This window comes from Trachypithecus francoisi, unplaced genomic scaffold, assembly GCF_009764315.1.
Source record: "Trachypithecus francoisi isolate TF-2019V2 unplaced genomic scaffold, Tfra_2.0 Lachesis_group0, whole genome shotgun sequence".
NCBI lineage: Eukaryota > Metazoa > Chordata > Mammalia > Primates > Cercopithecidae > Trachypithecus > Trachypithecus francoisi.
In genome coordinates, this window is record NW_022681453.1 from 133,567,902 (window position 1) to 133,592,531 (window position 24,630).

The 24,630-nt window shown below is 46.1% G+C and overlaps 1 protein-coding gene across 9 annotated transcripts in view; it reads right to left on the minus strand.

Annotated features, from left to right (window-relative positions):
• Positions 1-24,630, minus strand: part of DGKG (diacylglycerol kinase gamma) — a 217,004-nt gene that overhangs the window by 25,644 nt on the left and 166,730 nt on the right. For 7 of the 9 annotated variants that reach the window (XM_033211966.1, XM_033211963.1, XM_033211970.1 and 4 more), the window contains one exon: positions 12,972-13,149. In XM_033211966.1, coding sequence (XP_033067857.1) covers positions 12,972-13,149 — 178 coding nt within the window. Of the gene's footprint in view, positions 1-12,971; positions 13,150-17,017; positions 18,091-24,630 lie in introns of those variants that run through there. The other 2 variants (XR_004437236.1, XM_033211969.1) reach the window with 2 other exon arrangements.

A 24,630-nucleotide genomic window follows, 5' to 3' on the forward strand; every position in this document is an offset into this window, starting at 1 on the left:
AAGGTTTTTCTTTCAATCCTCGTGGCAACTCCATTAAAAACTACTATCCCAACGTAAACAACAACAACAACAACAAACCCTTCAGGCTCAGAGGCTAAGAAACTTGCCTAATATCAGAGAGCTGGCATACCATAAAGCTGGAATTCAAACCAAGGCCCGATTCAAAAAATAAGCTCATTTGAAAGGACGCAAGGCAGAGACAAAGTACCTTGGAGTGACAGGGTGTCTGAAGGCAGGGAGGTGAGCTTGGATGGAGGTGAGCCTCTTCTCATTTCCTCTTAGGGAAACCTTGGCTACGTGATCTTATTAAATGAAATGCTGAATTCTTAGGCTTGAAGGTAAAATACTAGTTGCTACATTATCTGGCATTACTTTACCCACTGAGCTCAGGAATCTCATTCTGTACACTGTATATAATAAAATAAATCAATTAGTGGTAAGATTTTCCAGCTTAAATCAATCCTGATTCTCAGGCGTGGCATATATAAAGTACATTCCAGAGATCTGCACTGGCCAAACTAATCACAGCTCAACGGGCTGCATACAGCACCTACTATTGAGAGATCATCTCAGAAAGATCTTATAAAGGAACTAATCACATTCACTAAGATCATCTCAGATTCTCCAGAAAGGCAAAGTTGGAGGAAGGTCACGACAGGGAGGGCCTTTTTCTGGTGGTTGGGTCAGGGTTGGCCAGAAAGGGGGAGGTATGGGAGGGCGTTGGGTGTGTGTGGAAAGAATCCTATGTTTGGAATACTAGGATTTGGGCTCTAGTCCCAGATCCACCAGCTAACACAGTCTTGGATAGGTCAATTAACCTCCCTGGGCCTTGTTTTTCTAATCTATAAAGTATTCCTCAGGATGCTGTAGGGGATTAAAATGAGATGATGAATGCAAAATATTCCTGGCATCTAGTGCTAGATCCAAGTAAGTGCTTAACACATGCTGGATGAATAGACCTGAAGATGAAAGAGATGGGTGCTGGCCTCACGCTAGAGGTGCTAAGGGGCAAAGGTCTCTGCTGATGTCTCTGTTCTGCTAACAGAAGCCCCTGTTGATGGGGAGAGGTTTGAGTGTGGAGGCAGGCAGGAAGAGGCTGAGCTTGTTGGGAGAAAGAGCAGGGGTCCTGCTGGGTGTTTGTGGGGAGGGAGGAATCACCTGTGTGGCAGTGTCCTCTGTCCACCCCTTACTTACTGTTGGCTCTGTCCATCCTTCTCTTTGGGCTACTAACTCTCAATTTGAGGTCCTGGAGCTGGAAACCCGCATTCTGCATTAGTCTCCTCACTGGCCTCATTGCCACCAGGTTCTTTCCCTTCCTTCTAATCCAAACTGCACATGACTCTCAGATCCTATTGCTCCTGGCTGAAAAACCTTCATCTCTTCTTATTATTCAAAGGATCATGTTCAAACTCCATGAACGGTCTCCATCTTCCAGTCTTTGCTTTGCTACTTCTGTGTTTCAGTGCCCAACCCATGTTGCCTTTCTTTTACTCACTGTCTTTTCAAATCTTTTTGAGCTGCCAGGACTAACACACATGCATTTCATCTTGTTCATTCATTTGTTCATCAAACATTTGTTGATCACCTACCAGGTGCATTGCATGGTGCTGGGCAGCTGAGGCACATGTTCTGAAGGGGAGGCCTCCTTGCCTTCCACACTCTTTTTTTTTTTTTTTTTGAGACAGAGTCTCGCTCTGTTGCCTAGACTGGAGTGCAATGGCACAATCTCGGCTCACTGCAAGCTCCGCCTCCCAGGTTCATGCCATTCTCCCAGCCTCCCAAGTAGCTGGGATTACAGGTGCCCGCCACCATGCCCGGCTCATTTTTTTGTATTTTTAGTAGAGATGGGGTTTCTCCATGTTAGCCAGGATGGTCTCGAGCTCCTGACCTCTTGATCTGCCTGTCTTGGCCTCCCAAAGTGCTGGGATTACAGGCATGAGTCACCATACTCGGCCACCTCCCACACTCTTACAAACTCGTGTCTTCCATTCCATGGTGCTTGCCCATTATGCCAATATTAACATGATTGTTCTACAGATATTTCTTACATATAGATAATAGATTGTCAACTACTTGAGGCCTGGACCACATTGCATTTTTGTCCCCTCCTCTGCAGACTTGGAGCACCTTAGATACTTGAAGACAGGTTTGAGTCCAGGCTCTATCATGTGTTGTCTGTGTGATTTTGGCCCAGTCATTTAATCCCACTGAGCTTCAGTTATGTCCTGAGACCTAAAATGGATTAAATAATTATGCAATTGTTTTGTCCCATAAGTAGGTATTCAATAAATAACAGCCCAACATGTATTTGCTGATTAAGAAGATTAAACACTGCTATGGACTGAATGTTTGTGTTCCCCTCCCCCCATATTCATATGTTGAAGCCCTAATTTCCAATATGATGGTATTTGGAGGTGGGGCCTTAGGAATATAATCATATTATGAGGGTGGAGTCCTTGTGAATGTGATTGGTTCATTTATAAGAAGAGATTGAGATAGATGATCTCTCCACGTGAGGATATAGCAGGAAGCGTCCATCTGCAAACCAGGAAGAGGACTCTCACTAGGAACCAAGTGTGCTTGCAGCTTGATCTTGGACTTCCCAGCCTCCAGAACTGTGAGAGATCAATTTCTGTTGTTTAAACCACACAGTTAATGGTATTCTGTTACAGAAGCCCAACTCACTAAGAAAAACACTTCTTGGCCGGGCGCGGTGGCTCAAGCCTGTAATCCCTGCACTTTGGGAGGCCAAGACGGGTGGATCACGAGGTCAGCAGATCGAGACCATCCTGGCTAACATGGTGAAACCCCGTTTCTACTAAAAAATACAAAAAAACTGGCCAGGCGAGGTAGCGGGCAGCTACTCGGGAGACTGAGGCAGGAGAATGGTGTAAACCCGGGAGGCGGAGCTTGCAGTGAGCTGAGATCTGGCCATTGCACTCCAGCCTGGGCGACAGAGCGAGACTCCGTCTCAAAAAAAAAAAAAAAAAAAAAAAAGAAAAACACTTCTTGCACCAAATAGAAACAGACCAAAGAGAATACCAACATTCAGGCTATGCAGAGCATGTGGCCAGGATGGACTTTTGCTGTGGGATGGATCTGAGGTAGTGCCCAATATTAAATGGTCTATGAATTTCTGCAGGGGAACAGAGACCAGTTTGGGGGTCAAGATGGGCAAGTGCAAGAGGGAAAAACTAAGGTGTCTAGTCCTGCCAAAGAGCGTAGACTAGAATTTTCTTCTGTATGTGAAAAGTGAAAGGTTCCTTGGTTCTGTGGTTCTATTTTGAGCAGCAAACCTCCTGAGGCAGGAATTCAGTTGGAGTTCAACTCCAGCTCGAACCTGTGTGAGCAAGTTTTTCCTCTGCAGATGCTAAGCAGCCTCCTGAGGCACATTTCCACATCTCCAGGCCCTCCCAGGTCTTGGAGAAGGGAGTGGGAGAGGGGAGGAGACACAGTTGGAGTCAGAGTCTTCTTCATTCAGACATCAGCTGAGAAAGAGTGAATGATTGCTTCATTTGAATTTCCAGTGAATTTGAGTTGGGTCAGGACCAGCCAGAAACTGGGAGGCTGGGGTGGGGTCGGGGTGGTTACTCTGGGGTTGTAGAAAGAATTGTATGTTTGGAATACTAGGACTTGGGTCCAGTACCAGATGCACCAATTAGTGTGACTTTGATAGATCAATTAACCTCCCTGGGCTTCCTTTTTCTAATTTATGAAGTTTATTCTTGGTATTCTTTGGAAGAGAAACCAGACCTACCAGTGCAGTGCTTCTCAAAAACTTCAGTGTACGTGCGATCGCCAGCAGATCTTGTTGAAATGCAGATTCTGCTTCAGCAGGCCTGGTGTGGGACTTGAGAGTCTGCGCTTCTGACACACACCCATGCAAGGCCAGGGCTCCTGGTTCATGGATCACATGGCGTTCTAGCGCAGGGATTTACTAACCATGGTTTGAGGATCAAATCCAACCTGCTGTTTGCTTTTGTAAATAAAGTTTTATCAGAACACAGCCATGCTTGTTCATTTAAATATTGCATATGGTGGTTTTCATGCTAAGTGGACAGAGCTGAGTAGTTGCATCAGAGACTGTATAATGCACACAGCCTAATTATTTTAATAGTTACTACATGGCCCTTTGTAGGAAAGGTTTGCCAACCCCTGCTGTAGAGGACTGAGGACTGGTCTGTGTGAGCCAGAAGGTCTGCATTTCTATCTGGGTTTGGCCAAGGGCAAGCCACTTCACCTTGCCGGTACTCACTTTCCTTATCCAGGGAGCAAAATAATATCTACCTTTTCTTATCCGGGGAACAAAATAATATCTACATTTCTAGGCAGCCTGTGATTCTGAGATTTCAATATTACATAGAAAACATCATAGTTTCTATAGAAACAGGCATCTGAGAACCACGTTGAATGGCCTGCATTTGGAAGCTGCAAAAACATACCTGGCCTAACCCCGCAGAGTCTAGCAAGGCAGATCCCATCAGATGCCATGAGAGGTCTATGGAAACAGACCACAGCTACTCTCTGATGTTGAGTCAGCTGGGAATAGAAATGGGCTTGAGAGGAGGGAAGAGTGAGAATTGGAGGCTGGCCTCCCGAGCTCCAGTACAGGTGGATGCTGGCAGAGGGGCCCCAGCACAGCGCATGCCAGCATCACTCACACAAAGTCATTCTTGCTGAGAGACCAACTCAAAAACAATTCCCTAACTCACTGCTCCATGTGCTCCTGACTGGGTGCATTTGGTCAACCAATATTAACAAGCCCTTTCAAGGCCTCCGAGACTCTGCCAGGCACAGGGACACAGAAGGGTTTATGACATCCGGGGCCTCCTGGGGGCCTCACAGTCTGATGGGAGAAACACCATGTAAATAAATAATTATATGAGAGTTCTTCAAGCCAGCTGTGAAGGGAAACACGTGACTCTGGGTCTCCAGCTTGGGCAACAGGTGAGACATCATTAAGGCAGGGAAGATGGGTACGGGAAGAGGCAGTGTTTTTAGAAGGGGGAAGGATGTGTAAAGATGGGGAAGATAATGACTAGTTTGGGGCATGTTGATTTCAACGTGGGTTGCTTGAAGGACTAAATGACAAAGCTGTGAATTCCTGTGAAAAGCAAAACAGCGTCTCTGTAGGCCTGCAAATGTTGAACGGGAATGACATATATGTTGCCATGGTTACTTCCCAGAGCTGAGAAGAGTCCCAGTGCACACACCCATAGTACTTCTAGGGCTCTCTAGGGGTTACCTGCCTTGCTCTGTCTCGGCCCACAGGAGAGACCTGGGCCAGAGAGGATCTCTGTTAAATGCAAACTTTTTGGGAACATTTTTATTTTCTTTCAACTCGGAAGAGTGGTGGCTGATCATTTCTCACTATAACTGTCAAGTCTCCACTGAATGGGAAAATTTGGGATCTACAGACCTGGACCTGAGCCCTGAGCCCCTGAGGCCACATTCTGGTATGGCTTCATAAAGGTGAAAAGAAAGCCATGAGAAACAGTGAACTCGTGCTCACGATTATTTTGGTGTCTCAACTGATCTCTAGTTCCTCACCTGGGAGTATGAATCTGAGATGGCTGGATGGCATCCCATTCCCTTGCTTTGGGATTCAGAGCATAATCCACACAATTAGTGAGAATCCACCCAGGTACAGTGCACAGACAGATTGAACCATATGTGCTTGCAAAGTAGCAGAGCCAAGGTATTGCCCTTCCCAGGTAAATTGTCCACATCTAGGAGGGCAGATCTGATGACTGCACGTATTTGCCTGAAGAGTGCTTGTGCCTGCTCTGCTCAGCTGGTTTGAGTGCTAGGCTAGTGAGGCCACATGAGCTACACACTGGCTTGCTGGCCTTGCTTGGGTTGTTTCTGGGTAGCTAAGCAATTCTTAGCACTTAGCACAGTTCCTAATTATATGCCTGTCTATGGGATTATTTTATTGAGGCCTGGCTCCCCCACTCCCAATGGCTATAAAGACTATGTTTGTTTTTGGTTTTGTTCACCATTGTACCATGGTGCCTGGCACTTGGTGGGGCTTTGTTAAGTATGTGTTGAATAAACTGACAGGAAGCCTGTCTCCACTGCTGGGAAAATGACTCAAAGTAAACACTACCAAGGGTATCTGTCTCCCTGTCTTTGTTTACCAAGAATTGCAAAAAGTATTATCTAGTGAGATCCTGGGGAGATTTTGCGCTACCCATTTATAACCTTCTCTAGGGGCTGGGTGCAGTGGCTCACGCCTGTAATCCCAGCACTTTTGGAGGCTGGGGCAGGCGGATCACCTGAAGTCAGGAGTTTGAAGCCAGTCTGGCCAAAATGGCAAAACTCAGTCTTTACTAAAAATACAAAAATTAGCCAGGCATGGCGGCGGACGCCTGTAATCCCAGCTACTTGGGAGGCTCAGGCAGGAGAAACACTTGAACCTGGGAGGCAGAGGTTGCAGTGAACTGAGACTGCGCCACTGTACTCCAGCCTGGGCAAAAAGAGAGAAACTACATCTCAAAACAATAAAATAAAATAAAATATAAAATAAAATAAATAAAATAAAACCTTTTATAGGACACACCATTTGCAGTTCAAATAGGATTGACCAAGAAATCACTGAGAGGAAAGTTGCTTTAATATCAGACAGCCAGAGGGGCCAGGTGTGGATAACAAGGCTCAAGACCACCGCTGGCTTGAAACTGAAGGCTGGGTAGGAGCGGGTATGAGGATCAGTGAAGAGGCTGAGAAAATATGCAGGAAGCCTCTGCCTTTATATTTTAGGCTGAGGCCACAAAGAAACAATGGATAGCTCCCCAGGACTTTGCCCCTCAACCCCAGGGGGACCGACCCAGCCTTGTGCCATGCCCTTGGTGCTTCCCCAGGATCCAAGACTGGGCACCCTCTCCCTCCCCTTGCTTCACTGGACAGCCAGCTCAGGTGGAACTCCACATGGGCAACAACAGCCAAACATATATAGGCACAGAGCCAATACACAACCCTAGAATTACAGGTTGTTAGAGCCACAGGCAATTTAAAATCAATAGATCAAATCCTGAAGCTGTAGTCAAGAGAGTGAAATTCTAAATTTGGCCCCTTTCTTATAATATTCTAAATACCTTCCCCCACACCTAACAATAATTCTGATTACTGCTGACCAAGTGCTCACCAAGTTCCAGGCACTCTGCTGAGTCTCTACATGGATGATCTCTTTTAACCCTCAAAATAAGGCTGAGGGAGGGAGACCATACTTGTCTCCATCTTGTAAGCATTGAAATGGAGGCTGGAGATGTCCAGCGGCTCATCAAATCCATGGCTGGTGGTGAGAAGCTCTGGGTCTTCTGAATTCTAGTTCAATGGTGAGTCCCTACTCTACCCTCTCTCAATTGCAAGTCCTCTAAGCTATATTTGAATTACCTATTTAAAGATGGCCAGCACATCTTACTTATCAAATGAGTTTATAATAGCTCCATGAAATTGAATTCTCAGCCTCAAAAATACTCACATGTAACTCTAAGATTTTTTTTCTTAAGATTTTTCACTAAGTGCCTGTTGCTGTCCTGCTCCAGAATCTACTGCCCACTGGCAAACCGGAGGCAAGATTCCTTACCCTCTCTGCCATCTTCCAACAAATGTTTCTGTAGAACACATGTGCACCAGGCAGGGTAGGTGGCTTTGAAGGGGACACAAAGATAAAAAACACGTGATCCTCATTTTCCAGGTAGTGGCAGGGAAAACATATGATGAGAACACACACGCCCCTGACACAGGCCAACTTCCGATAAGTCTACTGATGAGATAGAAGGCAAAATTAAGTGCTCAGGGAATTCACAGGCTGGGCTCGCTTCCAGCAGGGAGATGGCCATTAGGTAGGCCTTGCAGAAGGAGCAGAATTTCAACAAGTAGTTGTGGAGCCTCTCCTCGGACTGGGATTAAATACTTACTATTTCCTGAGTGCGGGGCTTATGCAAGACACACAGTAGGCTCCCTAACACATTTTCTAAACACTAGCCGCTTGGGCTAGGCTAGGAGTCATGGGCTTGAATCTTGGTTCTGATGCCACCACTAGATGTAAATTGTATAAATCCTACCCTTTCTCTGGGCCTTTGATTTTCCCCAACTATGAAATAGGAATATGGAGGAGGCTGGATATATCCTTGCTCATGGGTTTCTGGTTAGGATTACACTAAGTGAATACATGCAAAATTATTTTCAAGCCAAAATGAAATAGAAATACAAGAGACTGTTTCTCACTATTCTTATTGTTGTTACAAAAACTAAAAAATAGCAAATTCCATATGCATCTCATGTAGCTAAAAGCGTTTTTTGGAGGGGGTAGGGTAACTACTTGAGGCCAGGCACTGGGGATACAAAGATTAATAACACCCAGCCTCCATCCTTGGAATCTGGAAGGTCTAGGAAAGGAGATAGTAGGTACAATTGGTAATATAAGTTTAATGTGCTACTACAAAGGCTGGACTGGAGTTTGGCAGGAACTCTACTCTTTCTTTTTTTTTTTTTTTGAGATGAAGTTTCATTCTTGTTGCCCAGGCTGGAGTGCAATAGTGTGATCTCGGCTCACTGCAACCTCCACCTTCCGGGTTTAAATGATTGTCCTGCCTCAGCCTCCCGAGTAGCTGGGATTACAGGCATGCACCACCACGCCCAGCTAATTTTGTATTTTTAGTAGTGATGTGGTTTCTCCATGTTGGTCAGTCTGGTCTCGAACTCCCGACCTCAGGTGATCCACCTGCCTCGGCCTCCCAATGTGTTGGGATTACAGGCGTGAGCCACCGTGCCCGGCCGAGCTCTGCTCTTAGTGGTGATGCAGGTGGATAGTAATGCTTAGGACAAGAACTTCAAATGTGAATCAACTGGCATTCTCCAACACAAAATAGAATTAAAGGCATAGGGACTTTTTTTTTTTTTAAGTTTGAGCTTATTATACTATGTTCCAGGCACTTTCACATCCATCATCTTCCTAATAAGCCATGTATTATTACGCCAGTTTTACAGATGAGGAAGCTGAGACTCAGGGTGGTTGGGTAATTTCCAAGATCTATAAAACTAGAAGCATAAAGGCAAAATTTAAACCCAGATTATCTAACTGTAAGCATGGGGCTTTTCCCAATACCCCTTGTTGCTTTCTTATCAGCCAGTGTTTCTATAGAACCCATTCCATGCTAATCTTGAATGACCTTCTTACTCGGATTGCTTCTCCCAGGAGAAAGACTAATCTTTGATAGAGTGCAGTGGTGTGATCTCAGTTCACTGCAACCTTCATCCACTGGGTTCGAGCAATTCTCCTGCCTCAGCTTCTGTAGTAGCTGGGATTACAGGCATGTGCTACCATGCCTGGCTAATTTTTGTAGTTTTAGTAGAGATGAAGTTTCACCATTTTGGCCAGGCTGGTCTCAAACTCCTGACCTCAAGTGATTCGCCTGCCTTGGCCTCCCAAAGTGCTGGTGAGCCACTGTGCCTGGCCTGATGAGAGGGATTTTACAGTAACCCCTCCCATCATCATTTCCTCTTCCACTTCCTATGATAAACTAATTCCCTCCTACTGTGGTCTCCTGACTTCTCCCTCTCCTCCAATCCCAACGAAACTGCCAAGGAGTTAAGAATCGCAATACATGAGGAGGCTGCAGAGAGAGCACCCTGCCTCCTCAGCCATTAGCCTACAAATCCCAGGACAAAATACACTGAGAGAAGGGAGAAATTTGAATACAATTCTGTCCAAGAAAGAGTTCACATAGACCAAAATCTGACTATGCCTTAATTTTGCAGAACTGTAAGGAATCTTAAAATATAATTGTCAGACTTGCTTATTTTACAGATTCAGAAAACTGAGACCCAAGAAGGGGAAAGGACTTGCCTCAAGTCACACACTAGCAATAGGCAGAGTCTGGACTGGAACTTCAGTCTTCTGACTCCTAGGCTAATGCTTTTTCACTAAAATACATTGCCTCTTTAGCTTTTCTCATTAACAACTCAACTTACATGAGATCATAGCCCTTTCAAGAAGAAAGCTCAGTGCTGGTATCTCTGCAAAGCCCAGAAGTCAGTGCCCCACTCTGATCAGCTGATGTCCTCATCTAAAGAACAGGAAGTGGTTTCACTTCTAGCTCTGAAAGCACATTGTAGGGGTGAGAAAGGGGGATTTGGGGAAGAGAGTTCCTGTACATGATAGTCCAAAGCAATCAGCAGACACTTTGGTCTTGCTTGAAGAAGGGGAAGATATAAGGTCAGACATGTAAGGGGAAGATGAAGGTTGTCCTTGATCAGCACATGATCTCATCAAGAGCTTCCCCCAGCTGCAGGGTGGTGGAGAGTGGAAGTGGGGAGGGGGGAGGGTGGTGGTGGGGATTCGGCTCTGCTCATTCCCTTCTCTGCTCTGAGGGAGCTAGATACCAGAGTGGGGGCTGAGATAGGAGCACCAGGGTAGGAAAATTTCCAGGAACTTGATACAACCTTCAATGCTTCCTCCACCCTCCGTTAGTACCCATAACTTCTCCTGCCAAGGGAGGAAGGAGGAACACATTATTCAGCTTTACACACTGAAAAGTTTACTGTGTGAAATAAAGGAGACTTAAGAGGTCAACAGAGGCTGGGCACGGTAGGTCACACCTGTAATTCCAGCACTTTGCGAGGCTGAGGCGGGTGGATCACCTGAGGGCAGCAGTTTGAGACCAGCCTGGCCAACATGGAGAAACCCCATCTCTATTACAAATAGAGAAAAAGTAGCCAGGCATGATGGTGCACGCCTGTAATCCCAGCTACTCAGGAGGCTGAGGCATGAGAATTGCTTGAACCTGGAAGGAGGAGGTTACAGTGAGCTATCATGCGCCACTGCACTCTAGCCTGGGTGACGGAGTGAGACTCTGTCTCAGAAAAAAAAAAAAAAAAAAAAGAGGTCAACAATTCCTGAATCCTCTCTTAAAGGACAGAGGTGTGGAGATGATGTTTCCTGATGACCTGGCCTGGAATATAACAATCTGATTGTCAAATAGATGGGTGTGAAACAAGAGAATAGACTCCCCAACCCCCACATTGATGTCAGTGGAGTTTTGTTTTCTTCTAGTGGTAGGATCACATCCCACCTTAGTACTAACAGCCTGGGACATCAAAGCACACAGACACAGAGCCATGGAATGCCAGGCACGGGAGAGACTGCGGGCATTTGCCTGTAGCAATGGTGCTCCAACCTGGCAGCCCATCAGAGTCATCTGGGGAGCTCATTAAAATTGAGATTCCCAGGAACCAGCCCAGAGATTTATTAGGTAAATCTGGGCTGGGGTACACAAATCTTCATTTTCAACAAGCAGCTGGTTTAAGAACCAAGGATCTGGTTCAACCCCATCCATCCACCTATCAAAACTTTGATACAAGATACTGCTTTTACAGTAAAGAAAACTGAGGTGCCAAAAATAGGTTAGTAGCAGGACTTGGACTAGAATTTGGTCCTCTTCCTGCTGGTATGGTGTCTCTGCCAGTGCTCTTACATCTGGCTTTCTCTTCCAGCTCACCTGTCTATTGAAGACCTGTGAGGACTCGTGAGCCCACAGGGGAATCAGCTGCCAGGAGCTTTGATTGAATCTCTCCATTTGGATCACTCGTAGAAAATGGCTACTTTTGAGGCTGGGGTAGAGGTGGTTTTAAGGACATTCTCAGAAAGCTGTGTTCTGTATTCTGGTGAGTTAAAAGTGGAAGGCCCAGCTGGTGGCCTCTAAAACATACTACCCAGTTGTTCCAGACAGAAAGAATAGTCGGTTCATGGGAGCAGCCTGCTGTGTTGGAGGAACCAGAGTGGCAGAGGCAGAGTGAGCGATGGAGAGAGTGGCAGAAGAGGAGGTCTGGGAGGTAATGGGAAGCCAAAACATACGGGACCCTCTAGGCCACGTGATCTTTGGCTTTTTCTCCAAGCCACTGCAGCATTTTGAGAAGAGGAGTGTCATAACCTAACTGCTCTGATGTGGTGGTGAGAACAGGTTACCTATGGCAGTGGGATAGAAGCAAGGAACCCAGTGAGGAAGCTTTGCAGTAATCCAGGGGACAGAGGATGGCGGCTCAGATCAAGATGGCAGGAATACAGGTGGTGAGACATGGTTGAATCCTGATGTTTTTTAAAAGTAGAGTTAATGGATTTTCTGATGGACTGGCTATGAGATGTGAGATAAAAAGGGGAGTCAAGGATGATGCCAAGCATTTTGGCTCCAGCGATGGGAAGGCTGGAGTTACCAACTGAGAGGAAGAAGACTGTAAGTGGAGAAGGTTTGGGGGAGGGACGGCAGAGCTCTGCATTGGACATATCAGTTTGAGGTGTCTGCTAAACACACAAGGGAAGTACGGCGCAGGCGCTGGACACAGGAGCCTGGAGCTCAGGGAAAGCTCGAGACAGGCTGGAGGCATCATTGAGTATACACATGGTATTGAAATAAAGTCTTATGACTGGATGAGGTGATCAAGGAATTAAGTACAGGCAGTGAAGAGAAGAGGGTCAAGGACCCTGCCTGGGGACCCTCCAGTATCAAGAGGTCAGAGAGAAATGAGACTGAGAAGGAGTGACCAGTGAGGGAGGAGGAAAACCATGAGCAAGTCAAGTCCTAGAAGCCAAGTGGACCAAGCGTTTCCAGGAAGAGGGAGTGATCAGCTGGGTCACATGCCACTGACCGCTGTGGCAAGATGAGGGTTAGGAACTGACGATTGGATTTAGCTATTGGAGAACTGGTAACCTTGACAGAGGCAGCAGTTGACTCTGAACCTCATGGAGCCCCACAGTTTGACAACTGACTGTCATTGAAGACACCCTTATTGTGAATTTTTGTCTTCTGGATTAAGTTGTAAACTTTGCAACATGGGATGACCAGTCAGCATATGCGCAGAGCACAGAGTCCTTGCTGGGCTGTGGGGCCTTATGAAGCCCGTTGACACCCACCTGAGGGCTCCTACCACTGGGCATTGACCTAAAGCAATTATCCTCATTCCTGGCTTACCTTGAACGCAGAATTTCAGTTCTTTGGGGTCAGTGACACCCTTCCTGCTTTCCCGGATCACGGCCCGGTTCTTCTTGTTTTCTCCCCAGAGATTGGTGCCTCCATACATGCTGGGAATGTTGAGAATGGCAATGCCTTCCAGGAAGATGTTGCTCAGGTCCACCCCAACCCCATCACACTGGAGGACAGAGAGAAAAGGCCATCTGTTAGTGTTCTCAGTGTGTCACAACCCAAGGTGCTCTGTGTGTGTGTGTGGTGGGTACTCTCTTAAAGGAGGTAACAGGTCCTCAGCCACCACCCTGCCACTGTAAGAGGAGAAGTCATGGGCAAAGTCGCTCAGACTTAATGCTTTGACCACTGCGGTGAGACGAGAGATCCAGTCCTGGTCAGCTCTGGGGAAGACAGCACAAGGCTCCAGGGGTCATCTTTAGGTCTAGAAGTGCTTTAGGGCTGGTTCTCAAGTCAATTGTCAAACTGTTCTCCAGTCTAATCTCATTATCATCAATCTTGCCCCTTCCTAACCATTAGAAGATTTAGTGGAACTGAATTCAGAACCTAACAAATGACAGAATTTTTTGTTGTTGTTGTTTGTTTTTTTAGATGGAGTCTCGCTCTGTCACCCTGGCTGGAGTGCAGTGACACAATCTCGGCTCACTGCAACCTCCATCTTCTGGTTTCAAGTGATTCTCCTGCCTCAGCCTCCTGAGTAGCTGTGATTACAGGCACCCACCACCACACCTGGCTAGTTTTTGTATTTTTAGTAGAGACGGGGTTTCACTATGTTGGCCAGGCTGGTCTCAAACTCCTGACCTCATGATCTGTCTGCCTCGGCCTACCAAAGTGCTGGGATTACGGGAGTAAGCCACCATGCGTGGTCAGAAAATTTTTGTTTTACCCCCTCCTATTTTATCTCTCTGTGAGAAGCACAAGACTTTAAGCTTTGGAAGGCTTTCAGAATATGCCTGTCTCCTGTATCTGTATCATAAGTGCAATTTTGGCATATGTGTTTGCTGAAGGAGCAGAGTTTCTTTATCCAATCTCCACAACTTGCAATCCCCACCAGGTACAAAAAGTCAGAAGGCTTGAATTTTCATCTCGCATGTCTATAAAGTCAGCCCACTTTGGCATCGTGCTTACCAACACAGCAAGAAATATCAGCTCTGATCCTTGTTCCTCAGGATAGTAGGTAGTTTATTTCACTTACAGAAGCAAACACTGGACCCAGAGAGTTCAGCTAAGTTATCCAAGATTGCACAGCTAATAAATAACAGAGCAGGGGTTCAAAGTTGGGGGCTTTGACTACAAAGTACATGGTCTTTATCTTGTTTATTGAGAGAAAGAAAAAATCAAATGCATACAATAAAAACCCACTGTCTCTGAGGTTACGTACAAACCCAAACTTCCAGAGACTTATTAACAGAGGAGACTAGAAAGGTATTGTTGCCATCAGAGGAGGACTCGAAGACTTGTTGCCATTCATAGTGACTCACCTCCTGATTTCTTCACAGGTCTTACATTATGTTATCTTGTTTCCCCAACTACAAGATGGAATACACTGAGCATCTCTGGTAACTGGGAACTCATTTTTTCACTGGGAAGTTCTGATAATTTGAGAGGTCTCTTTATGTTGATCTGGATTCTCTCTCACTCTTGTTTCCACCGGTTGGTCCTGTTCTCTCTTCTGAACCCATACAGACCGACCCTCCTTCCTTCTCCATGGGCCACCCCCCAGACAGATGATGATGATGATGATGATGATCACCATTGTGCACATGTATTAAGCACTGCCATCTACCACACACAATTTTATACACATCTCATTATCTTCGCAATAATCCTATAAGTTAGTTACTATGACTATCCTCTTTTTACACTGGAGAAACTGAGGCACAGAAGAGGTTAAATAACTTGCCCAAAGTTCACAGCTTACAAGTGGAAGTACACAGATTTAAGGGCAGTCAGTCAGAGCCCAAATCTTTTATTTCTCCTCCCTCTCACACTACCCAGGTTGTGTCACCTCTGGACTGTCAACTCTCTTCATCTTCTCCCATGGGACTTAGTTTTCAGATCTTTTCCCATCCTGGCTGCCCTGTTTTGCACACACTGTAGTTTGTTACCCTGCTATTTGGCAAGGTCCCTAGCATTGAAAACAACACCAACGATGGGATCTGATGGGGGCAGGTGGCTACCACACCAGTACTTCTTGTGGCTGAAATTTTATGATACTATCCTGCCCCAGAAATGAGATGATGTGCAAAGCTCATGTAAGAGTTCAGCATGTTATCTATTATCATTATCCTTAGTATTCAATATAATCAAGGTTGCACTGGCCCTTTTGTTAGCGACTAGATGACAACATCACTTCAGCTTAAATGGGTGGTCATCTTTGTTGCCCAGACCATCTCATGATCCTATTTTTCATCCAATTCTTTGCCATTCTGAACCTGGGTAGATTTTAAAAAATAACATGGACATAAAACTTTATATTTATGTTAATTAATTTCATCTGGCTTTCAGCCCAAATTTCCTCTAGTCTACCCAGTTTACTTCTAATCTTCATTCTGTGACCTTCTGTCATAGTGTTCCCATCATTTGGGGATTAAGTCATTAATATGTGTGCATAAAAGGAAAAAACAGTGACCGAGCCCTCTCCTCGGTCAGTTTAACACCAAACATTATGCATTAACATCCCTAGGGGTATGGCTGCCCTATCGGAGCTGCATCTTCTGGACTGGACTGTCACCCAGCCTACTTTTTATTATAAGACAGACTGATGGAATTCAGAGATGAGAGGCACATAAGGGAAGATGCCTCTCATCTTTCATGCCTCATCTTTCATAAATGAGCCCCAGTGAGGTTAAGAAACTTTCCTGTGGTCATCTAACTTATTAATGGTAGAACTAGATATGTATCCAGGTCTCCAGACCTCAATCCTGTATTCTTTCCACGAAAACATAAAACACTGTGCCGAGATCAAACAGCATTTCCTAAATGACCACCCTACAACCTCTATCAGAAAAGGAATAAGAGAACTCAATTAAGTCACCAAAATCTGTGTGCAAAGCCTAAATACTTGGTTAATAATCTACTCTAGAATCTTGCCAGGGATCAGAATAAAGTGTATCAGTCTGTGGTTTCCAGAATGTATCCTATTCTTATTTTTTGAACACTGGAGCCATATTTGTCTGCCTCTTATTGGCTAGAACCTACTCTGTTTTCTGGATTTGTCAAAGCGGCCCCCGAATGACATCTACAGGCTTGTCTGGCAACTTGGATTCAAATGTGTGTGTGTTTTTCAAAGCCAGTTAGTTCTCCACTGATCTACCTTGGGCTCTAGTATCCACCTTTGGCATCTCTTCTTCCATTTTTAGTTTAAGGCCACTCTCTTTGGAAAAGATGAAAACTCTTCCAGAATGGCAAAGTCCTGTTGAGCTATGTTTTCTGTGTTCTTTTTTGCTTCAAATGTTGTCTAGCATTCAGCTTGGCCTTCCGTTAGCCTGAAGCCAGGCTCATAGCTCTGAGTTGCTTTTGTGTATTCCTACCTGGTAGCATGCCCAGGCTCTGCCTTTGTGTGTATGTGCACAGTTCCCTGAAAGCATGGGCTCAACCAGCTCTCTCTATGCTGTCACATTGATTGAAAAACAAAAACCAACTCCTTTACCTTTTCTTTTCAATGTGATTCATGATTTCTTAGAAACATTTTGGAATGTCTTCTACCCTCCTATCCTTCATACACATATTCCTAATTAGGGATTTAGGCTGGAGTCCCATTGGATCACACTTTCTTTCTTTCTTTTTTTTTTTTGAGACAGAGTTTTGCTCTTGTTGCCCAGGCTGGAGTGTGGTAGCGTGATCTTGGCTCACTGCAATCTCCGCCTCCTGGGTTCAAGAGATTTTCCTGCCTTGGCCTTCTGAAGTAGCTGGGATTACAGGCACCTGCCACCATGCCCAGCTAATTTTTTTTGTATTTTTAGTTGAGACGGGGTTTCACCATATTGGCCAGCCTGGTCTTGAACTCCTGACCTCAGGTGATCCACCCACCTTGGCCTCCCGACTCGGCCTCATGCCTGTTGGGATTACAGGTGTGAGCCACCACGCCTGGCCCACACTTTCTTTTATTCTTGTCACCCTCTAGATGAAGCGGCCACTTCCCTATCTTGGTTGTAGTTGCTTCTACATCATCTCAATTTATTCATTCTTGGTCAAAACATCCCTTTCCCTTCTAAGCAGTAATAATAATAATATTAGCAACTCATGCTTGTTGAGAGCTTCCTACGGCACTGTGCTGGGATTCACCCACAGCATCTCTTGGGATCTTTACATGAACATGATGAGGGAGGCAGCATTGCTACCCCCAACTGACAGGGCCTCTTAGGAGTTAAGATGCTTGCTCAAGGCTCCATTGCTTCCCACTCTACAAGATGGCAGAGCCAGGATGCAAACCCAGGAAGGCAGATGCCAGATCCTACGCTGGAGATGAGTCAGTGAGGCAAATCGGGATTTTTGCTGATGCTAGGTTTATAGCAAAATTAAACTTCCAGCTGTTTGAATAATTGAGATCTCCCACTGCTGCTCTATCTTATTGAGTGCTTAGAGCAATGCCTGGCACATCAATGTTGGATATTAATATTATTATATCTTGCCTCCGCACCAGGTTTGTTTTTTAAAAAAGTACATCACCAGCATAGTCCTTGACAAACAGTATTCCATAAAGTCACCTTTCTTCCGTACTACAGTTTTAAGTGCACTCTGTCCCTCCATCTCTATCCATAGCCAGCTAAGTGTTTGCTATTACCTTGGTAAACGTTTACCGCTTCCTGGAAGAGCAGACAATCCTCACTCTGCTTTCTAGGTTGTCCCCTTCCCCATTACCGCAGTGGGTCCCATGTAGATAGGGCAAGTAGAGGAGGTGGGAGAAGCTTGGGGTCTGCTGGACGCTGATGTCCTCTCCTCTTGGAATGCACCTACTTGGAAAGTGAAAGCCAATATAGTGTCTTGGAAAGAACGTGCTTGCCTGGGCTTGGAGGCAGAGAGACATGGGTTTAAATCTTGGCTCTGTCACTTGCCAGCGGTGTGATTCCAGGTTGTTTCCTTACCCCTCTGAGATTTAATTCGTCATCTGTAAAATGGAGGATGGGGGAAGAACATCTCCTTTAAGGGGCTGAATTGTGTCTGGAAAGCAGTCGCACTCTGTAACTGTCTGCATTATTATCACAGGTTCCCCAACCTCTGTGCCAAGAGGCATTTATCTTCCTGAATTCACTCCCCACACCCGAGGCTTTGCTGGAAGCATCTTGATGGCCTCTTGGCCTGACCAAGGCTGGTAAGAGCTTTGGCAAGCGCACGCCTGCGTGCCCATTCTCCAGAGTTCCTGGCCTCGCGATCGTGCCCTGATTTCCTTCAGAACCCCAGGCCCGCTCTGGAAGTGGAGGGTAGCCGTGCTGTCTGGGAAAGTGGAGCCGAGCAAGGGACGCTGTCGGCCTAAATGGAACGCCGGCCCCGGGGCCCGCTCCCCGGTGGGTTCCGGAGCTAAATCCTCCAACTGTTCCATTACGTCATCGGGCCCCCTCCCTCTGCTCTGGCCCGAGCGGCCCCGGCGTGGCGCGAAGGAGGGTGGCGGTCCCCGCGCGCACCGTGGGCCATCCCTAACCCAGGACCTGGCTAGCAGGCTGCCCTCCGAGCCCAGGCTGCGCTGGGCGTTCCGCGGATTTATAGCCCGGAATGGCGCTGAAACAGCTCCTGGCCAGAGCAGAGAATGTGCGCACGCTTGAAATCGTGCTCCCGGGTGCGCCGGCGGCCAGGTGCCCGACGTCGGGCTTGGAAGCAGGGCCGGAGTCCGTCTGAACCCAGGCCCGGGAGACCAGCGGCTGCCGGTCACGTTCGACTGTGTCCCCCTTGGGAGAACAATCCCCCCAGTTCTGGTTTCTTCCTGAGCCACGGGTGGTTGGTTGGTTTGGTGGAAGGCCAGTGCACAGGTAACAGAGACTGGGTTAGGAGGCAGAGCTCATTTATGTGCAAATGAAACGCACGGGGAACCCGTATTCCTCTCCGCCTCCCCGCCCTTGACGTCTCGATCCCTACAGTCACAGAATTCTAGGCAGAGGCAGCCGATTCCTCCGCCCTCGCCGACAGGGACCTGGAGCACCGAAGCTTCCCAACCGGTGCCGGCGTTTCCGCGCCCTCCTGCTGTCCTGCGCCGCGACCTCAAAAGGGCGGCGGGTGGGGGTCCCTCCACTCCAGCCCTGTCGATCCTATTTCGGAAGGGCCTCAGGGAAGGAGATTCCACAATTTATTTGATGACCTGTTTCAGTTTTTAGCAACTAGGAAATTCCCCCTTCTCCTAACCTCGATTCACCGTGCTACAGATTTGGTTTGGAGGCAGATGGTTCTGTTTATAGGCCTGCCACTCGGCTTTGTCTGCTCTCAGGAATGACCTCCGCCAGGCCAGATCGGAGGTGGAAGCCAGGACTCGGTAGCTCCGGAGGCATGTATCCCCTTCCTGCTGGAAATTTTCTCTTTCTTGGATACCCTGCCACTGAGCTATTGTCCTTCCCATCTTCCACGACTCCTTCTTGGTCTTTCAAAAAAAAAAAAAAAAAAGGCCGGGCACTGTGGCTCACGCCTGTAATCGCAGCACTTTGGGAGGTGGTTGGATTACCTGAGGTCAGGAGTTCAAGACCAGTCTGGCCAACATGGCGAAACCCCGTCTCTACTAAAGATACAAAAAATTAGCCAGGTGTGATGGGGGGCGCCTGTAATCTCAGCTACTCTGGAGGCTGAGGCAGGAGAAAGGCTTGAACCCAGGAGGTGGAGGTTGCAGTGAGCTGAGATGGCGCCACTGCACTCCAGCCTAGGGGACAGAGTGAGACTCCGTATAAAAACAACAACAACAACAACAACAAATTATGGTTATTTTCAAACATACAGGGAAAGTAGAGAGAATAATAAACCCCTGTGTACCCCAAAACCCAGTTTGGGTAATTAGCACCTCTAGCAACTGGCAGCTAATCTTCTTTTAACTCTACCCCAGTTCACTTTATCACCTCCAGATCAAACTAGTTTATAGCAAATTCTTGAGATTCTATCATTTTATCCATAAATACTTGACTATGTATCTTTAATAACTCAAAGAAAATTACAATACTATTGTTACTCTTTAAAAAATTCTTTAAAAAGGATCCAGTAGTTGTTCAAATTTCTTTGATAGTATCTTTTTTTTTTTTAATTGTTAGCTTGCCTGAAAAGTCTTCATATTGCATTTGTTGATATATATCTGTGAGGTCTCTTTGGATCTATAGACTCCTGTTCTTTTTTATCCTTGTCTTTTGTTTATTGAAGAAATGGGTCATTTGTCCTTAGAGCAGTGCTTCTCAAACTTTAATGTGCATGCAGATCACTCCAGGGTCTTATTAAAATGCAGATTCTGATTCGGGAGGTCTGGATGAGGCCTGAGACTGCATTTCTGACCCCCTCCTTGGTGATGCTGATGCTGCAGGTCCGTGGACCACACTTTGAGTAGTAAGGCTGTAGTGCTGTGAAGATTCTGGATTTTGCCAACTGCATCTCTGGGGTGTCTTTGAAACATAGTCTATTCCTTGTATTTTCACTAAATTGGTATTTTTAGATCTAGAGGCTTGACTAGATTTAGGGTTAGCTTTTTGGCAAGATTACTTCATTAGTGGGGCTATATATTTCCTATTGCATCTCATTAGGAAGCACATAATTTGATTGTCTCTTTTTTGTGATTTTTAGACTGATCAGTGGATTCAGGTGTTGTCAGCCTGCACCTGCTATTATACAGTTCTTGTCTAGACCGATTACTGTAGTCCCCTAATGGTAGGATACCCTTGAGGATACCCTAGCACCCTCCCTGTACTTTTCGTCCAAATCTCTACAGATGCTATTTTCTCCATAAATTATTTCCCATATAGTCTCTTAAAAGGATCTCTCTCTCTTTTTCTTTTCTTTTCCTTTTTTTTTTTTTTCAGACTGAGTCTCACTCTGTTGTCCAGGCTAGAGTGCAGTGGTACGATCTCGGCTCACTGTAACCTCCACCTCCCAAGTTCAAGTGATTCTTCTGCCTCAGCCTCCCAAGTAGCTAGGACTACAGGCACCCATCACCACACCCAGCTAATTTTTTGTGTTTTTAGTAGGGACAGGATTTCATCATGTTGGTCAGGCTGGTTTCGAACTCCTGACCACAGGTGATCCACCCACCTTGGCATCCCAAAGTGTTGGGATTACAGGCGTGAGCCACTGCACCTAGCCTCTCTTTTTCTCTTCTCTGCATCTGTACTCTCATGGAATCAAAGACCTGAAGGGCTTGAAAAGTCACCCAGTCCAAATACTTCACTTTATAGATGAGAAAACTGAGGCTAAAGACGTTTAGGGAATGGCCCAGTGTTACTTAGCTAATTAGAGTGAGCTGATCCAGAATTAGACCTGTGATTGTTTGGACTGACAACCAAGAAGCCATGAGTGACTTTATAAAGAGGAATTTTGGCTATTGGATGAGGGCTGAAGCATGGAGTCTTAGAATGGGAAAGCAACATGGGACATTAGAGACCATTCCTAATTATCAAAATGAGAACAGTGAGGCCTAAAGTTGTAAGTTGACCTTCCCAGATGACACAGCTCTCTCCTGGGAGAGATAAGGGCTTAACTAGGGACTCTGGGGTGAGTCAGGTGGTGGCAGTGAGGGAACAGAGTCAGAGTCTGTGTGGTTTGGTGGCAGACGGGCTGGAGAGGGAAGATGGGATCTAAAAGGATAATGTGATTGAGGAAAAGGTGTTTTTGTGGATGTTTGAGGCAGAGAAGATACTCAATACATCTTGTTGGATGAATGAATGAGAAGAGGGAGTTGGGATGCCTAGGATGGGAAGTAGATGGAGTGGAAGAGAAGATGCTGAACAGAGTGCTGGGACATTGATCTGGGGATGATATGAGGGTCCTTCCTTTCTCAGTGAGTGAGAGAGTTGGCCAGGGGGTAGGTCTTTTGAAGATAGAAGTAGTAAATGCTGGGCCACGTCCAGGGAAAATGGTACTTCAGTTATAGTCAGAAGGCAGAGAGAGGGCTGAGGAAGAGGTGGGCAGTATTCTGACACACTCGAATAGGGGTTCTGGTGGGCTGAGAGGGGCATGGGTAGGAGGTGATGGTGGCCTCCATATCCTTGATGCCTGGGCTCCATATCAGAGCCCTAGATATACTAAAAGGCAGAGGGTAGCTGACCTAGACCTGAGTGAAATCCCCCACCACCCCACACAGTGCCTCTTTTTTGAGGGAACAGGACACTGGCAGGCAATAGGGAAAGAGAAAGCACCAATAAGCCACCCTGTGCACCTGTGCAGCCCCCGGGGGTCCTGTGGGACCTAGGTGAGAACGAGGCAATGGTGCTCATTTACAGCGAGAGCATTTCTGCTACCATAGGAGGGGAGCAGGCTCTCTCTGTGAATTAGCTTGGCAGGTTGGAATGTAAGTCAGACTATGGGGAAGGCTGGATGCCATAGGGTCTCCTTTGGTTTGGACACAGGAGAGTAGCTGAGGGAGAGGGTTAGCTGAGTCTTAGTAAATGTCAGTTGTAGTAGCCTGAATTCTGCATAGAGGCCACAGAGTTGGGGACTACTTACCTTTTTTTCTGCTGTACACACTGCCTAAATTGTCCATCAGCTCTTTTATGCCTGTTAAAAACCCTTCCAGCTCAAAAGCCTTCTCCCTGTGAGGTTCTCCCCAATGCTCTTGCTAGAAATGAATCTTCCTCTTCTCTGAATTTTCACTGCCTTGTTTTCTCCTCTTATATGGACTGTATATTCTGCCATGCATTTTGCATATTTGTCTGTCCCCAAAAGACTTCAAACTCATGGAAGGTGGGGACCATATCTGACAGCTCTGTGTTCTTCATAGTACCTGGCATGTCTTACCCATATCAGGTGTCCAATACAACCATTTGTGAGTTGAAAGAAATAATGTGTGCAAAAATCCTAAAATGGAAACCCAGGTGTTCTTTGAAGAAACATGATAAGGTTTGCTTCCAGATGAGTTCCCCCAACCTCTCTGGATGAATATAGTGAACAAAAAAAGTGGACCAAATTTCCAGGATAGGGAGAGACATGGAAGGTTAATCCAAGTCTCCATCAAGTAGTCCTCTGATCACAGCTGAAGGAAATCCATACCTGAACACCTGAATAGGCAACAAGAGTAGGGCACATGAGGCATGTTTTATATGAGAGAGACATGAACAGGCAGAAGAAAGGAGTACTCACTGATCCATCAAGAATGATGAGAACCTACTTATTCTGTGCTAGACTCTAGGGATGGAGCAGAAATGGGACACAGTCCCTGTCCTCAAGGGACTGAGGACCAGTGGGTCAATACTAGAGGCAATGGTGTGCTGCTAAATACTTAACAGCAGACTCCCCTGGAGGAAAAAAAAAGCCTTTGTTATTGTGTTCCATGGTGGTGTAAATATTCCTGCTATGGCCAAGTTCAAGTGACCATGGTGACATCACCGAAAGGCAAGTTGGGAAGAGATACACCAGCAAGCAAGCATGCTCTAGCACACCGCTGGCTGGAGGCAATGGGGAAGAAAAGGAAATAGTTATCTGCATGTCTGCAGGGCCTATGGCCATAATAGAGGAATGTACTGGGAGTGAAAGAAAAACAGGGCAAACAACAATATCTGTTTTCCCTAGAGAAAAACTAGAGAGAATGTTTTTATTGTCAATAATCTGATGTGGCCCAGAAGGGAAGAAAAGGTGATGTATTGAGTGGCACTGATGAGTGGTGACATTATTGGAAAGACAGTCCAGTATTTTTATTTTTTTAAGACAGAGTTTTGCTCTTGTCACCCAGGCTGGAGTGCAATGGCGCGATCTCAGCTCAGTGCAACCTCTGCCTCCTGGATTCAAGGTATTCTCCTGCCTCAGCCTCCCGAGTAGCTGGGACTACAGGCACATGCCACCATGCCCAGCTAATTTTTGTATTTTTTTTTTAGTAGAGACAGAGTTTCATCATGTTGGCCAGGATGATCTCAATCTCTTGACCTCGTGATCCACCCGCCTCAGCCTCTCAAAGTGCTGGGATTATAGGCGTGAGCCACCTCGCCTGGCTTTTAAGACAGTCCAGTATTATCCACATACACAAACTGGCCTGGCCTGTAGCAACTCTTACAGAACAGTGGCTTCTTCTGCATTCAGAGATGCTGGTTTATATCATTTTAGGAGCTGATGTCTATTGTGGGCAGTTAGATAATGATATTAATCCATACATATGTTATATATTATTAATATATATCATTTATTGAGTAACTATTATGAACCAGCACTTTATATATTTTATGTCTAATCTTCACAACCCTACAATGTCAGTATTTGTATTCCCTTTTTTTTTTTTTTGAGACAGAGTCTTGCTCTGTAGCACAGGCTGGAGTACAGTGGCATGATCTCACCTCACTGCAAACTCCACCTCCTGGGTTCAAGTGATTCTCCTGCCTCAGCCTCCTGAGTAGCTGTGATTACAGTTGCACACCACCACATCCGGCTAATTTTTGTATTCTTCGTAGGGATGGGGTTTCACTATTTTGGCCAGGCTGGTCTTGAACTCCCGACCTCAGGCAATCTGCCTGCCTCACCCTCCCACAGTGCTGGAATTACAGGTGTGTGC